The 17,365-nt window shown below is 40.2% G+C and overlaps 1 protein-coding gene across 1 annotated transcript; it reads left to right on the forward strand.

Annotated features, from left to right (window-relative positions):
- Positions 1-12,270: 12,270 nt before the first annotated feature.
- Positions 12,271-13,251, forward strand: LOC115791463 (olfactory receptor 1-like). Its single transcript, XM_030745550.1, has one exon. The coding sequence runs from the start codon at positions 12,271-12,273 to the stop codon at positions 13,249-13,251; it is 981 nt and encodes a 326-aa protein (XP_030601410.1).
- Positions 13,252-17,365: the final 4,114 nt, after the last annotated feature.

Below are 17,365 nucleotides of genomic sequence, written 5' to 3' on the forward strand. Positions count from 1 at the left end.
ATCCTTATCCAATTAATGAACTCATCTTGAAATCCCATTCTACGCAGCGTAATCTCCAAATAAAGCCAATCAACCCTATCAAATGCTTTCTCAGCATCTAGGCTGAGGATCATTGATGGTTTCTATGTCTGTTTTGCTGTAGATATAATATTTAATGTTCTTCTTATATTATCTACCCCCAAACTCCTAGGTATAAACCCTGTTTGATCGATTTTAATAATAGTATTAATACACTTTTGATTTCTTTTAGCCAATATTGTCAAAATTTTTACATCGCAACAGAGCAGACTAATTGGTCTGTAGGAGGAATGGACTGCCCATTCTTCTTTGCAAAACAGCTCAAGCTCAGTGAGGCTGGATGGAAAGCGTTTGTGAACAGCAGTCTTCAGCTCTTGATTGGATTCAGGTCTGGACTTTGACTTGGCCATTCCAACACCTGGATACGTTTATTTGTGAACTGTTCCATTGTAGATTTGGCTTTATGTTTTGGATCATTGTCTTGTTGGAAGATAAATCTCCGTCCCAGTCTCAGGTCTCTTGAAGACTCCACCAGGTTTTCTTCCAGAATGGTCCTGTATTTGGCTCCATCCATCTTCCCATCAATTTTGACCATCTTCCCTGTCCCTGCTGACGAAAAGCAGGCCCAAACCATGATGCTGCCACCACCATGTTTGACAGTGGGGATGGTGTGTTCAGGGTGATGAGCTGTGTTGCTTTTACGCCGAACATATCGTTTTGCATTGTGGCCAAACAGTTCAATTTTGCTTTCATCTGACCAGAACACCTTCTTCCACATGTTTGGTGTGTCTCCCAGGTGGCTTGTGGCAAACTTTAAAGGAGAATTTTTATGGATATCTTTGAGAAATGGCTTTCTCCTTGCCACTCTTCCATAAAGCCCAGATTTGTGCAGTGTACGACTGATTGTTGTCCTATGGACAGACTCTCCCACCTCAGCTGTAGATCTCTGCAGTTCATCCAGAGTGATCATGGGCCTCTTGGCTGCATCTCTGATCAGTCTTCTCCTTGTTTGAGATGAAAGTTTAGAGGGACGGCCAGATCTTGGTAGATTTGCAGTGGTCTGATACTCCTTCCATTTCAATATGATTGCTTGCACAGTGCTCCTTGAGATGTTTAAAGCTTGGGAAATCTTTTGTATCCAAATCCAGCTTTGAACTTCTCCACAACAGTATCTCGGACCTGGCTGTTGTGTTCCTTGGTCTTCATGATGCTCTCTGCACTTTGAACAGAACCCTGAGACTATCACAGAGCAGGTGCATTTATACGGAGACTTGATTACACACAGGTGGATTCTATTTATCATCATCAGTCATTTGGGACAACATTGGATCATTCAGAGATCCTCACTGAACTTCTGGAGTGAGTTTGCTGCACTGAAAGTAAAGGGGCCGAATAATACTGCGCGCCCCACTTTTCAGTTTTTTATTTGTTAAAAAAGTTTGACACATTCAATAAATTTCCTTCCACTTCACGATTGTGTCCCACTTGTCGTTGGTTCTTCACAAAAAATTAAAATTTTATATTTTTATGTTTCAAGCCTGAAATGTGGCAAAAGGTTGAAAAGTTCAAGGGGGCCGAATACTTTCGCAAGGCACTGTAACTGTACCTGTCTCTTTTCCTGCTTATGTTCTTTTATCTTCAGCACTTCTCGTCTCCTCAGTGTCCACATTCTCCATCTCTGTTGTGGTGACACAGGAGATATCCTCATATTCATCGCCCACACATTCCGTCATTATGTTACTCACATGTTTGTGTCTTTTCCGGTACATTTTTGCTTTGCATTTAGCTGCAACATGGTTCTTTGCGCACTTTTTCCCGCTGGGCATTTTTCTTTCCTCTTCTCATGCGTTTTCCAAAAACATTTACACTGCACTGTATTTCTGTCTTTAAACTGGTACTGTGCTCCTTGCATAGAGTGCACCTCTTCTGCAATTGAGCTGGTAGTTGCTTTCACGTTCTCTTTGGACAGTTCAGCAGCTCTGCACAGTAGCAGGCAGTGGTGGCCAAAGTACTAACATTGTACTTGTGTTAGAAACTACTCTGGTAAAAGTTGAAGTACTGGTTCAACTTCTTTACTCAAGTAAAAGTAAAAAAGTACAGGCTCTGAAATCTACTCAAAGTAAGAAAGTAAAAGTAGCTCCTTGGAGGACGTTTGTACCTCTTTCTTACATCTTCCTCCATCTGAGTGAAGTTATTGCTCATTCTTTGCTCTCCCTTAAAATACAGCAGCTGTTCTTTTAGCTAGCAAACACACTGTGACAAACTGCACACACTTTTTTTGTCCTTTATGATTTTCTGTCATTTATTTTCTTCACCGTTCCGGCGTACAGCCTCTATGTAAAGCGCAACTTCCTCTGGCTCTTTCCGGTCTCCGAGTGAGCGTTGCAGAAGCCTCTCCCTCTATCGTGTGGGGTGTCTGTTCCGTCCCTCCCGCCCTGTTGTTCCGACTTCCAAGAAAAAAGCGCTCGCAATCAAAAGCCGGCTCCCGCACTGACCGGAAATGCAAACGTTTCTCAGATGCATTAAAAATAAAGTAATGAGCTTGTTTTGAAAATGTAAGAAGTAGAAAGTACAGATACTTCTGTAAAAATGTAGTGAGTAAAAGTAAAAAGTTGTCAGAAAAATAAATACTCAAGTAAAGTACAGATACCTGAAAAATCTACTTAAGTACAGTAACGAAGTACAAATACTTCGTTACTGTCCACCACTGGTTGCAGGCATGTGTCCGGTCTCATTCTTGTATTGTTACCTCCACACACAATTCTGTCCCGAATGAATGAATCCCTCATTGTCCCAGAGTTGCACATTTTTGTTAGCAGTCTTAGTTCAGTGACGTAGCTGTCAATGCCCTCACTGGCACCCTGATTCCTAGTAAAGAAACTATAATTTTCAACAGTCTCGTTTACGCTGGGGTTGCAATGATCATCAATCTTCTTGGACCCATTAGCGTGTCCAAAAGGTCTCTGCCAATGTCGCTGACTAGATAGCTGAACAGTTTTACCTTCTGTGTATCATCTGTGTCTGTCAGCATTAGGTCCACATACAGCAGGAACTCATCCCTCCAGCTCTTCCGTGTCTTTGTGATGTTGCTGGAATCCAGACATAGGGACCATGGCAACTTCAAGCTGTCCATGATCTGTCGCAGTGGGCTCTATCCCCGTTAGCTGTTGCTGCCGGTAGACGGCACACACAGTAGTGCTACACTACTGTAATCCAGACCGAGTCCTTGCCACTGCCACCATGTTTTATTCTTTTATTTTTGTTTGTTCCTTTTGCGTTCATTAACTTTATTAATTTAGGCAGGTAAACTACAATACAGCTCGGTCTGGATGCTCTCCTATTTCCAATTCCTACACACAAAACCGTCCGAGTGCCCCACATTACAAACAGTAGTTCCTATTGTAAAACCATGTGCTTTTTATCACACTGAACCTGTCCGTTTGGAAGCTTCCAGTGAAAATTGTGATCTATGCCTTCATTTCTTTTTAGAGAAGATTGTAACCACTAGGACACAGATTTCACCACCTTCTCATGATCCATCAACCCTAATAGCCTGTTTGGCTGAGTTCAACCACTTTGAGCCTGTCTTGCTCTCCTTTTTAGAGCTGCTGGTTTCCAGTTTGAAGCCATCAGGTTCCCCCTTTGATGTTGTCCCCTCTCGACTTGTTAAAGAAGTTTTTCCTGCCCTTGATCCGTTCCTTCTTACCATTATTTGACCTCTAGTGTGGTCAAACTACTATTAATAACAATTAATAAACTACAGTTTAGTTTTAAACACGCTGTTGTGCAGGAGGAGAGAAGCTGCAGAGAGGCAGCTTCTCTCCTCCTGCACAACAGCGTGTTCTCTCCTGCCATCCCCCCAAAACCCCATCCCCATAGAGTCGGTGCCTGCTCCCAGACCACCAAAAAACAAAGCTAAAATCAGCAAAAAGCTATTTAAGCATAAAAATTCAAAAACAATAAATAATACAGCTTCATCAACTGCACCAAAAAATAAAACAATTAAATGTGGATTATTAAACATTAGATCTCTCTCTTCCAAGTCCCTATTAGTAAATGATTTAATAATTGATCAACGTATTGATTTATTCTGCCTTACAGAAACCTGGTTACAGCAGGATGAATATGTTAGTTTAAATGAATCAACACCCCCGAGTCACAGTAACTGTCAGAATGCTCGAAGCACAGGTCGAGGAGGAAGATTAGCTGCAATCTTCAATTCCAGCTTATTAATTAATCAAAGACCCAGACAAAGTTTTCATTCTTTTGAAAGCCTGACTCTTAGTCTTGTCCACACTAATTGGGAAAATCAAAAGCCTGTTTTATTTGTTATTATCTATTGTCCACCTGGTCCTTACTCAGAGTTTCTGTCTGATTTCTCAGACTTTTTATCTGATTTAGTGCTCAGTTCAGATAAAATAATTGTAGTGGGTGATTTTAACATCCATGTAGATGCTGAGAATGACAGCCTCAACACTGCATTTAATCTATTGTTAGATTCAATTGGCTTCTCTCAAAGGAGCCCACCCACCACTTTAACCATACTCTGGATCTTGTCCTGACATATGGCATAGAAACTGAAGACTTCCAGTCTGGAAGTGTTCACAGCACTGAGTCTGCTCTGTAAAGGGTTTTTGATATTCTGTTAACAGATTAAGATTAAGATAGTGTTTATTTGTCACATGCACAGTTATACACAGTACAATGCACAGTGAAATGTATTTTGTACCTGCAACCATATATACACACACATATAAATAAGAATAAAAATAAAAATAAGTAATTCACACTATACACTATACTCTATATACTATACACTATACACACTTTTGCATGGAATTATAGATTATAATATTTACATTGTGCAATAATAGTACAGTTAGGGCTCAGAGTTGAGTAGATGGGTGGCTTGTGGGTAAAAACTCTTCTTCAACCTTTCAGTCTTAGTCCTCAGGCAGCGGTAACGCCGGCCTGATGGGAGCAGGGAGAAGAGAGAGTATCTGGGGTGGCTGGGCTGTTTTAGGATCTTCATGGCCCTCAGCCTGCACTGCTTGGTGTAAATGTCCTGCAGGTTGGGGAGGGTGGTTCTGATGGTCCGTTCAGCTGAACAAACCACCCTTTTTAGGGCCATGAAGTCCTGCTTAGTGCAGTTTCCCATCCAGGTGGTGATGCTCCCACACACGATGCTCTCGATGGTGCAGGTGTAAAAGTTCCTGAGCACCTTGAGTGGGAGCTTGAAGTCTCTCAACTGCCTGAGGAGGTAGAGACGCTGTCTGGCCTTCTTCACAGTGATGTTAATGTGATGAGTCCAGGACAGGTCCCGTGAGATGGTCACTTGATGGTATTTGAAAGTGTCTACTCTTTCCACCTCAGCACCACTGATGACAAGTGGATGGTAGTCCCTCTGCTGCTTCCTGCTGAAGTCCACGATCAGTTCCTTCGTTTTGCTGACGTTGAGCAGGAGGTGGTTCTCCTGGCACCAGTTCTCCAGGCGGGAGACCTCTCTCCTGTAGGCTCTCTCCTCATTGTGGGAGATTAGTCCCACAACAGCAGTGTCGTCAGCAAACTTGATGATGACGTTGGACTCTGATGTGGCCTCGCAGTCCTGGGTGTACAGTGAGTACAGCAGAGGGCTGAGCACACAGCCCTGGGGGGATCCGGTGTTGAGCGTGAGGGAGGGTGAGGTGAGGTGACCCACTCGTACCACCTGTGGTCTGCTGGTCAGGAAGCTGTGAACCCACCTGCACAGGGATGGGCCCAGGCCCAGGTCCAGCAGCTTAGAGACCAGCCTGGAGGGAACTATGGTGTTGAATGCTGAGCTGTAATCTACAAACAGCACTCTCACATAGTTCCCCTTACCAGTGTCTATGTGTGAAAGGGTCTTGTGGAGGAGGAAGGTTATGGTGTCGTCTGTGGATCTGTCTGGCCGGTATGCAAACTGTAGTGGGTCGAGGGTGGTGGGCAGTGAGGAGGTGATGAATGTCTTGATGAGTCTCTCAAAACACTTCATCACCACAGAGGTGAGCGCTATGGGCCTGCAGTCATTGGGGCTGCTGGGGTGTGGTTTCTTTGGGACAGGGACTATGATAGACTTTTTAAAGCAGGTGGGAATCACACAGTTTCAGTGAGGTTGAATATCAGTGTAAACACAGGTGCCAGCTGGTCAGCGCAGGTCTTAAGGACAAGTCCACTAATACCGTCTGGTCCAGCCGCTTTCCTGGTGTTTACACTTCTAAACGCCCTCCTCACGTCGCGCTCCGTCACAGTGAGTGTCTCCACCTCTCCAGCTGGGAGCGCAGCGGGCTGTCGGCTTCCCGACTCGAAGCGCGCAAAGAAGTTGTTGAGTTCATCAGCCAGAGAAGCATCGGCACTCACCGGGGGGGTGTGTGGTGCTTTGTAGTCCGTGATGGTGCGTAGTCCCTGCCACAGTCCCCTGGAGTCAGACTGTTGTAGTTGCTGTTCCAGTCTGCGGAACGATGTTTGGCCTCTTTCACCGCTCTGCGGACATTGTATGATCCAGCCTTGTAGTCCTCCATGTTCCCAGAGGCGAGGCCGGAGTTGTAGGCAACGGTGCGGGACCTCAGAGCGTCGCGGACAGATTTATCCACCCAGGGCTTCTGGTTGGGAAAGGTCCTGATGGTCCTCCTAAGCGAAGTGTCATCAACAACTTTCCCAATAAATCCCACAACCGTTCCCATAAACTCCTCGATGTCTCCGCCCACGCTGCTGCGAAACATGTCCCAGTCGGTTGAATCCAACGCACCCTGCAAAGCGGACTCTGTTTGATCAGACCACCTGTCACTTCTCTCACAACCGACTGTGTGTGCTGCTTGTGTTATTAGACTTAACAGCTACTTTTGACACTGTCGACCATGAGATCCTCACCTCCAGGCTGGAGCAGTGTGTGGGCATCACAGGTGCAGCGCTCCAGTGATTTTAGTTGTACCTCTCTGACAGAAGTTTCTGTATCAGCATTGATGACGTTAACTCTGCCTCTGCTGCCTTCCCTTGGGGGGTTCCACAAGGCTCCATTTGGGGACCTCTCCTTTTCTCCTTGTACCTGTTGCCACTTGATACTATTTTCAGGAAACATTATATTTCTTTTCACTGTTACATGGATGATTGTCAAGTGTATTTTCCACTCAAACACACTGGTTTTTGCTCTGTTCAGCTTCTCCTTGACTGCCTTATGGACACCAGGGGATGATGTCACTAAATTTTCTGAAGTTGAATGAAAAAAGACAGAAATTTTGTGGTTTAGACCCAGTGGCACCAGCAGTACCCATGTTGACCTTTCCTCTCTGGCCTCATATGAGAAAACCATTATCACTAATTTAGGTGTGAAAATGAACCTGACTTTAAGGCTTGATATTCAGGTAAATGCAGTGGTGAAAACCTGCTTCTTCTGGTTGAGGCAGCTGTCAAAAATCAAGCCTCTTTTCTCCAAATGTAATCTTGAAATGGTAATACATGCTTTTATAATGTCTCGTCTTGATTACTGTCATGCACTTTTGATTGGAATCAGCCAGGCCTCCATTGCTCGCCTACAGCTAGTGGAAAATGCTGCTGCTTGATTTTTATCCTGTGCGAGCAAGCAAGAATGCATCACTCCAATTTTAGCTTCCCTTCGCTAGCTCCCAGTTTGTTTACAAATCCGTTTTAAATCTTTCATTTTTTTAAGTCTCTTAATGGTCATGCCCCATTTTATCTGCACCTACATGTCCCATCTCGTTCCCTTAGGTCAGCAGACCAGATGCTTTTACTTGTTCCAAAGACGAAACGCAAACTCAGACGTGATAGAGCTTTGCAGTTGTGGCTCCAAAATTATGAAATGATTTGCCATTGTATGTCAGACAGGCTCCTTCACTTAATGTTTTTAAATCTTGTTTAAAAACACTCGCTTTTTACTCCCTTTGTACTCCCTGGCCTTCGACCCAGTGTGAGACTTTGACTGTAATTTTAAGACACTTTTTTGTAGTTCTTAATTTAACTATTTATTTAACCCTTACACTTTTTTTGTTTCTGTATCTTATTGCCCTCTGGCCTATGTTGGTCTTTTATGTTTGATGTTATTGAACAACACTTTGGTCAGCCCAGTTGTTTTTTTGTAAGTGCTTTATAAATAAAGTGGTATGGTATGGTCACACCCCCGTATGCATCCGTCGGTTGTCACAACCTCTGTGGCCTAGTATCTACTATTCTGTTATTGTTAAATGTTAATATGCTGCCATTTTGTGCCATTGCACTTGCACTGTGTGAATCTATGTAGACATATTTTTATCAGTCTTATATAAACAACAAAAATGCCTTCTAAAAAGTAGATTGTGCATCAATAAACCCGTTGCTCTCATTTAACATTTTATTGTTTCCCATGCTCATATTTATAATGACAATTGCGCACAATTGCGGCATTTCTATAACAACCATCAACATAACAGAGAAACACATGTAAGTGCAAGACTTGCACATCGCATCAATAAAAATAGTATAAATTTGAAAGGAAAATTGATATATCAAATCATAATATATTACTTAGGAAACAATATTAATTTTATTTTACTTTACAAGAGCATCTGGCCCTCACAGCGTCTGCGGAGAAAAATCCAGCACCTTGGACAAATGTAGTTGATGATCCCTGGTGTAAATAAAACTGGTTCTTGCTGCACTGAGGACTAGCAGGACAAACACAGGGATGAATCCACTGTCAGAGTCAATAAGATCATTTGTAACCTTCACTAATGCTGTTTTTGTACCGAAACCTGACTGAAACTCTCAAATAAATCATTCCTCTTGACATGATCAGTAAGCTGTTTTACAACTACTTGTTCATGAATTTCTGAGAGAAAAGGAAGGTTGGAGATTGGCTTATAATTAGCTAAGACAGCTAGGTCAAGTGATGATTTTTAAGCAATGATTTAATTACTGCCGCCTTAAAAACCTGTGGTACGTAGTCTATTAATAAAGATAGACTGATCATATTTGAGATTGAAGCATTAATTAATGGTAGGACTTCTTTGAGCATTCCATTAGGAATGGGATCTAATAGACATGTTGGTGGTTTGGAGGAAGTAACTATTGAAGTTAACTCTGAAACATCAATCAAAGAGGAAGAGAGTCTAAATAAATATCAGTAGCACTGAAAGTAGCTGAACAAGTCATTTGTGGTTAAAGTTAAAGGAATACATTAATTTATAAAGCAACAAGGCTAAATGAATAGTGAAACAGAGATGCAATTTCCTTTCTAGCTTATGGGTTTTCTCCTTTGAGCAGCGCATTCATGAATTATACCAGGGCGTCAGGCACTTCTGATTTAGAACATTCTTATTCAGAGGAGCTACCACAGTATCTAGAGTCATACAAAGTGAGGGTGTAGACCTATTGACAGGATAAATCGGCCTCTGTGAGAGTAGCGTTTAGGTACAGTAGCTGCTTTACACTGTGTTGGCATATGGCATTCAAGAGGATATTAATAGATGAATTATATCCTTAAACATAGTTACAGCACTTTCATAAAGACTTCTTCTGTAGTAAAACTCATTCCCCCACTGCTGTGTAATCCACGAATGTAACTGTAAATGTTATTAAGAAATGATCGGGCAGGAGGGAATTTTCAGGAAATACTGTTAAGTGTTCAGTTTCTATGACATATGTGAGAACAAGAGTGAAATTAAATGGGTGGGTGGGCTCATTTACATTTTGAGTAAAGCCAATTAAATCTAGCAATAGATTAAATGCAGTGTTGAAGCTGTAATTTTCCACATCTACATGGATGTTAAAAGCACCCACTATAATTATTTTATCTGAGCTGAGCACTAAATCAGATAAATAATCCAAGAAATCAAACAGAGACTCTGAGTAAGGGCTAGGTAGATAACAGTTAATAACAAATGAAACAGGTTTTTGAATTTTGGAAATTTTCCAAAGTGGGATGGATGCCTTTTCCACAAGAGACACAAGGGGAGCGACTAACAACAGCGACAAATGGCCCGCATTGCCACTGGGGTGAAACCAAATGCAAGGGACGCGATAGGGCAGTATTGCAAATTGCGCTCTCACGTCACTTGTCTGTCAGACAAGGCAATAAAGATGAGGAGTTAGAAAATTTTACTGGAACTGACAGAAATCTTGCTGTTAAGTCTCCTCTACAAAAGAAAAAGACAACCTTGGGTTCCTCCTATATTGTCACAAAAGTCCTCTCTAGATCAGCCTGGCACCAACAAGTTTCCATACGGCTGCCTTTTATGTGTAACTCGATAATCACTGTGTGAAGTGTCATATAATATTATGCAAGTCAAACAGCTAAAATGATGCTTTTGTTCGTGCTGAAAGTGGTTGCAGTCTGCAGCGTGTATCATAGTCTCCGCTCATTGGTCAGTCAATGAAAACCTCACTGATTGGATTAGTGCCATGCACCAGCGATAAAAGTAGAACATTTTTCAACTTTGTTGTGTCACGTCGCCTGGTCGCGTGTGCACATCTACGTGTACAAGCTCAAAATTTCACATACACGAATGTCGCCGGTCACTTAGCTAGAGGAGGGCAAGCGATTGTCGCCTCATCGCACAAGCTCCATAGGAAATGAATGGAGAGCGAGCGACGTTGCTCCCCTTGTGTCGAACCCCTTAGAGCTGAAACGTTTGCGACTGACATCACTGCCTGTACCTTTGGCTGTAGAGCTGCAGCGCGAGTGCTGCTGTGCTTAATTGGGTAAAAAAAAATAAATAAAATATTCTGATCACTGGCCAGTTCAGCCTGGAAACTATCGGCCATTCGGGAAACCTCCCGAACCTCCCGATGGCCACCACGCCCCTGCTGACAAATGTGTAACGATGTACACAGTCTGTGTTTTTGCAGGATTGAGTCAGGGATGAGACTCAACAGCAGACTGAATAGAATAAACAGATTTATTTGCAGGTAATCATAAATATCGCAGGGAGGGTTATCCACTTAGTCGCCTCTTGAACAGGACCACTCCTATCCATGATGGGCACTTCTTTCCGCCGCTAAGCCACTCACTCAGCACTCAGTATCCTGAACAAAGAGGCGAAAATAAATCATCAGCAGGAAAGGCTGTAAGCATGAGCAAAACCAAAGTTGACCTTAATGTAATGTGCAGTCCATAGAGTTTTAGAAAATATGGGAATGTTGTTCATTGATCCCCATGTGTGTTTATGGAGTGTTTACTGGTATTGGTGTAGATTAGCCATGGAGCTAACTATTAGCAGCAAATGCTAATTCACCAATTCACATAGAGACATTATGGCGTGGTGATGATTTTGTGCATATACCTAGCTGTGATCACCATGAAATAAGACTGGAAATCACAGTAATTGTTTGTGTATGTTGATTTAAAGTATTTTGCTATATTTGATGAGTTGAGTTTAAAGAGGCTATGCCAATCACTGTAAAATAGTGTGCCTAGTATGAGCCCAGAGACTGACAAATGTGTAACGATGTACCTTGTCTGTATATTTGCAGGATGCCAGGCTATGTAGTAAAGGCGGATGCAAAAAATAATTAAATTTATTTTAATTCAAGTGTCAAACACATTGCATTCAGTTTTATGTACATTTTATACACCATCCAAGTATTTTTGGAGAAAGACAGTATCTTTTTATTAGAAGCCTTGGTAAATTGGAGATTTACCAAGACAATGCCAAAGCTCATTCTGCCAGTACTGCAACACATTGCTACACAGAAGATGAGTGTTCTGTTCCTGTTCCTGCAGTTTAGAGTGCTCACTTTGTAAAACATTTGACACATTGTAAAATCTAAAATATGACAAAGGAAGCCCTGAGCTGAACAGTTAAAATCTTAATTCAAGCAAGCAAGGGAAAAAAAATGGCCTTAAAAATTGCAATTTGTCTTACACTTACAGTGTTGTCAAAAGACGCAACACAGTGTATCAGCTTTTTTGATGTATGTTGCTTGCAAGCCTTTTCAGTTTTTACATTTAATATGTTGTGTTTATAATGTTAGCAGTTATAAATTTAAAAGAAAAAGAACACGTTATTGCATTCAGTTTTATGTACATTTTATACACCATCCAAGTATTTTTGGAGAAAGGGTTATAGAACACACTCAAGGGATCACACGTGAATACAAACACTGAGGGGATCTGCAGACAGTTAAAGCTCGCCTGAGTTTCCTCATCAGCAGTACTTCGCCATCTCTATCACAGAAGCCTGATGTGCAGTACTGCTTTCTGTATTGTCAGTGCTTGGACAATACAAGCTTGAAAGAAAATTTACAATGGACTTCTTCAACTCTGCACTTGGGAAAAATATTACTTTTGTGCGCCCTGCATATTTCATTATAAGTGGATTTATTGGGATTCCTAATATTAAATACTATTATGTCTTTCTGTTTTTTGTTTATATTATTTCAGTCCTGGCAAACGCAGCTGTAATGGGGGTCATATGCTTGGATCGTAATCTAAGAATACCAAAATATATTATAGTTTTTAACCTTGCATTGGTGGATCTGCTAGGAAACTCTGTCATTGTGCCAAAGGTTCTTGATATCTTTTTCTTTAATCACACCCAGATTCCTTATAGTGACTGCTTGACATTCCTGTTTTTCTGCTATCTTTGCCTTTTCATGCAGCCTTTTAATCTGGTTGCTCTGTCATATGACAGAGTTATAGCTATCGTTTACCCACTGCATTATCCAGTGAAGGTGACTCACAGGTTCATGTTCTCTTTGATTGCCTCTTTCTGGGTAGTTGTCATTACTGGTATGCTCTTTTTAGTTGGCCTCCTTACAAGACTTTCCTTCTGTCAGTCAGTTGTTATTAAAAGTTATATTTGTGACCATGGCCAGATATACCGGCTTGCATGCAATGATTATACACCCAACTATGTAATTGCTATGATGGTGCCAGCTCTTGTTCTTTGGCTTCCTCTTGCAATTATTTTGATGAGTTACGTGTGTATCGGCCATGCTTTAGCTAAAGTAGCCACAGTCCAAGAAAGAATGAAGGGCTTTAAAACCTGCACAGCTCATCTTTCATTAGTAGCAATCTATTTCATCCCAGTATTAATCACATTTACTCTAGGTGCAGACATAGACCCAAATGCCAGGATCCTAAACCTGTCTCTGACCATGGTCTTTCCTCCAATGCTGAACCCAATCATATATGTTCTACAGACACGAGAAATCAAAGAATCTCTGAAAAAGTTGTTAAGAATCATAACCTGCTACAAAATTAGAAAAGTAAAATTAAATAAGTAAGTATAAATGTGGCATTAATATTGAGAGCCCTGTGTTTATTTAAGGAGTGTATGTAAGATCATAAAGACTGCAATGCTGCAGTATTTCCAAACAGAAAACAAATCACAACAAAGTTTAATCTGCGGTTGCTTTTAAAATACGTCATGCATCAAAAATGTAATTTGTGATGTAACTGTAATCAATATGTTTCTACACAGTCCAAGAAATTGCCTGATTGAGTAAATGCCTTGTGCATGTTGACGGTGATTTTGTGTCCACTTTTTATTTTTTGCATCAATTGATCATTATTTTGATCAGATGGCATGTTTATCAAATATCTATGTTCTAAAAAATAATTGAGTATTTTGATTTACATTAGAAGAAAATAACAGTATGTATGTTACAAATGATCAAAGCTACATCATATTTGCATTTGAAAGAGGAGTATTTTCAAACTTAGCTGTGCTTCATATTAATTTTTTCTAGTCATTCAGGGGTCTTTGACTGTTCTGAATTTAATGGTGAAGCAGCCACTGAAAGTGTAATTATTGTGGACATGGCATTCCCTTTTTTGTGTCTATTAATTCTTTGCATTTCAGACTTTAATATTGAGTAAAATTGTCAGTGTTTATTTTCTTAACAGCTTTTTCAGCTTATAGGCACTCAAGAGCTGAGGACTAAGCCAGATGTAAACCTTGTGTAAGTTGTAACACACAGAGAGAGACAGACAGCGACACACTTACTCACACCTGTGGCCAGTCTATAATTACCATAATCCGGTATGCGCAGCATCATACCCTGCAGCCTTTTGTGAGCGCTCAGCAATGGTTTTCACACTATGGTATCTAATGGCTTGTGATTGCTCTGAAGAGTCACTTGGTGACCATATGCGTAATGACGAAATTTCTGAAAGCCAAAAACCATTGCTACAAACTTTTTTTCTATGGCTGCATACCCTTGTTCTGTTTTTGTTAGTGCTCTACTAGCAAAAGTGACTGGCTTGCCCATTTGCCTCAGTGCTGCACCTAAACCTGTGTCTGAAGCATCGCTCTATAATGTCAGCTCTTCTTCTGGGTTATAATATTTTAATGCAGGGGCATTTGTTTTTGCCTTTTTCAGATCAAGGAATGCCTCCTCTTGTTCAGCATTTCAGCTCCACTCACTATCTTTGTGTGTCCGGTCTCTCAACACTTTGCAGTGATCTGACAGGTGAGGGCAAAACTTGGTTAAGTAATTAACCATACCTAGTAGTCTTTGCACTGCTTTTACATCTCTCTCTCTCTCTCTCTCTATATATATATATATATATATATATATATATATATATATATATATATATGAAACCACACAACTTAAGCTAAATAGGAGCAAAGCCTCAAAACCAAAATGCTGACAGAAGCACCTTAAAAAAAAAAAAAAAAAAAAAAAGATATGTTTTTAAAGAGGCCTGGAGTCCATTTGTCACAGTAAGGTTGGCAGGCAAGCAGTAGAAACTCCAGATATTCACTGGCCAGTATACTTTTCTTTAAAGATGCCACCGCATTTGATGCTGGTAAAATACCCTAAGGTACTCTACTGGATTGAGATTTAAACTCATTCTCAAGTTTGAGATGATTTGAAATTTTGGACATTTTTATCTTGCTGGAAGCACCAGAAGATGGATACACAGTCAAGACTGCAAGGCCAATAAGCTAAAGTGACCCAAATACAGAACCAACAAAGACTTGAAATCAAAGTTTTACAGTCTTCTATAGATACTGAAGCGGCCTTGGGAGAAGCTCAGGAGTCTTTTTCAGGTCCATAAGGTAATGTCCACTGGGAGAGAAGAGACAGGTGTTAATCCAGAGTCTGCTCATATCTACAGAGATGCATTCCCCTACAAAATTATTTGAACAATCCCTTTATTTTTGTTGTAGACTGAAAACATTTGGGTTTTATATAAAAAACATCTCAGCTTTTATTTCCAGGTATTTACATCTGGATCTGATACACAGTTCATAGTATTGTCTGAACCCACCCATTTTTCTTGTCAGCAAAAGTACTGGAACAGTTGAAATAGATTCAGGTGAATAAGACTTAGTATTTAGTTGGAAATCCTTCGCTTGCAATAACTCCCTCAAGCCTTACATTAATTCATTGATTCATGAACTCTAATTCATGAATAACATGTATGACATATAACTAGAAGAATGTTTATTTGATTTAAAAGCTATAAATATATAAACATTTAATTGAAGTTAAAATTGTTACAAAGTCATGGACTACATATGTAAGAATAATATTTATTATGTCTCAGCTTGCATTTTACATCCTGCTACGACACGCTGGATAGTATCTGGGGCACTTTTGTAACGTTTGCAACTTAGGTCCTGTCGGCTGTGGCTGTGGCCTCTTTGGATCTGGTGCTTAGCAGAGTCATTATAGATTTGTGTTTTTTAATTTGTTTTTATTTTTTATTTCATCATCTTTATGTTATAATGAATATATTATGTGCTATATTTCTGGATTCTTGGGTGATATTGTCTTTCTCCATTAAAAATCATAATACAAAACATCAAAAAATGAAGTAAAAAACAAAATGATTAAAACATTTTAAGGATGAAATTCTAAAATGTGACCAGTTTTCCTCATTTTTATTTTGTCACAGTAAATATCTAATATGAAAAAATTATTTTAAATGTGGTCTCTTGTGTTATAATAGCACCAGTCTGTTTTTTCTTGTATGTGTTAATTGGTCGTGCATATTACTGTGATGACACAAATATAAAATCTTATTTGTTCTTTGTTGTTAAGATGTTATGTACATGGTTACTGTGTGCATTACTGGCTGTGGATCTACAAAGAAGGAGCTGAATCCAACCTGATAATATAAACGAGGGAAAAGCAACTGCATATACATGAAAATGAAAATCCAGTCATACATACTGCAGTGTTTTTTTTCCCATGCGCCATTGCGCATTCTATGATCATCAAGTGATGTCATGTGGTGCACCATATTAAAATGTTCAATTGGGTATTCAAACACGCTCTTCGTTCTTCTTTCTTCTACATATAGGCCACTTCAGGAAATAAGGTGATGGAGTTGCTGGGAGAATGACTTGCAGGTTGCCCACAGAGTAAGACAGTCAGTCACAACATGACTAAGCAAGTCAGTCTGTAGAACAGGTTAAGAACCATTTTCATTACATAGGAATAAATAGAGTATATTTGAAAATATGCTTTCATACTGATTCCCTAAAATACTGTATTATTAAACATGCATTCATAAACTGGGCATGTGCAGTGCAAAGACACGTATATACGCACATTGAATTCTTAGTAACAGACGGTCTGCAAACCTGAGTTTGATAAGTGAATGGTAGTAGAGAGAAAACTGAAATGGATGGGTGTTTTTGCACATCTGTAAAGACCTCATTAATGCTTAACAATACATACAGGTTTGGACCAACACACGCTGACATAGAGACAGTATCTTTTTATTAGAAGCCTTGGTAAATTGGAGATTTACCAAGACAATGCCAAAGCTCATTCTGCCAGTACTGCAACACATTGCTACACAGAAGATGAGTGTTCTGTTCCTGTTCCTGCAGTTTAGAGTGCTCACTTTGTAAAACATTTGGCACATTGTAAAATCTAAAATATGACAAAGGAAGCCCTGAGCTGAACAGTTAAAATCTTAAATCAAGCAAGCAAGGGGAAAAAAGTCTGTAGAACAGGTTAATAGTAGAACAATTTGTCTTACACTTACAGTGTTGTCAAAAGACGCAACACAGTGTATCAGCTTTTTTGATGTATGTTGCTTGCAAAGGCTAATAAAATATATTTTATTAGCCTTTTCAGTTTTTACATTTAATATGTTGTGTTTATAATGTTAGCAGTTATACATTTAAAAGAAAAAGAACAAGTTACTGCATTCAGTTTTATGTACATTTTATACACCATCCAAGTATTTTTGGAGAAAGGGTTATAGAACACACTCAAGGGATCACACGTGAATACAAACACAGGGGATCTGCAGACAGTTAAAGCTCGCCTGAGTTTCCTCATCAGCAGTACTTCGCCATCTCTATCACAGAAGCCTGATGTGCAGTACTGCTTTCTGTATTGTCAGTGCTTGGACAATACAAGCTTGAAA

This window comes from Archocentrus centrarchus, chromosome 14 (genome assembly GCF_007364275.1).
Source record: "Archocentrus centrarchus isolate MPI-CPG fArcCen1 chromosome 14, fArcCen1, whole genome shotgun sequence".
NCBI classification, from domain to species: domain Eukaryota; kingdom Metazoa; phylum Chordata; class Actinopteri; order Cichliformes; family Cichlidae; genus Archocentrus; species Archocentrus centrarchus.

Bases quoted from the DNA above. Each gene is read 5' to 3' on its own strand.
- LOC115791463 (XM_030745550.1), top strand. From the start codon at position 12,271: ATGGACTTCTTCAACTCTGCACTTGGGAAAAATATTACTTTTGTGCGC.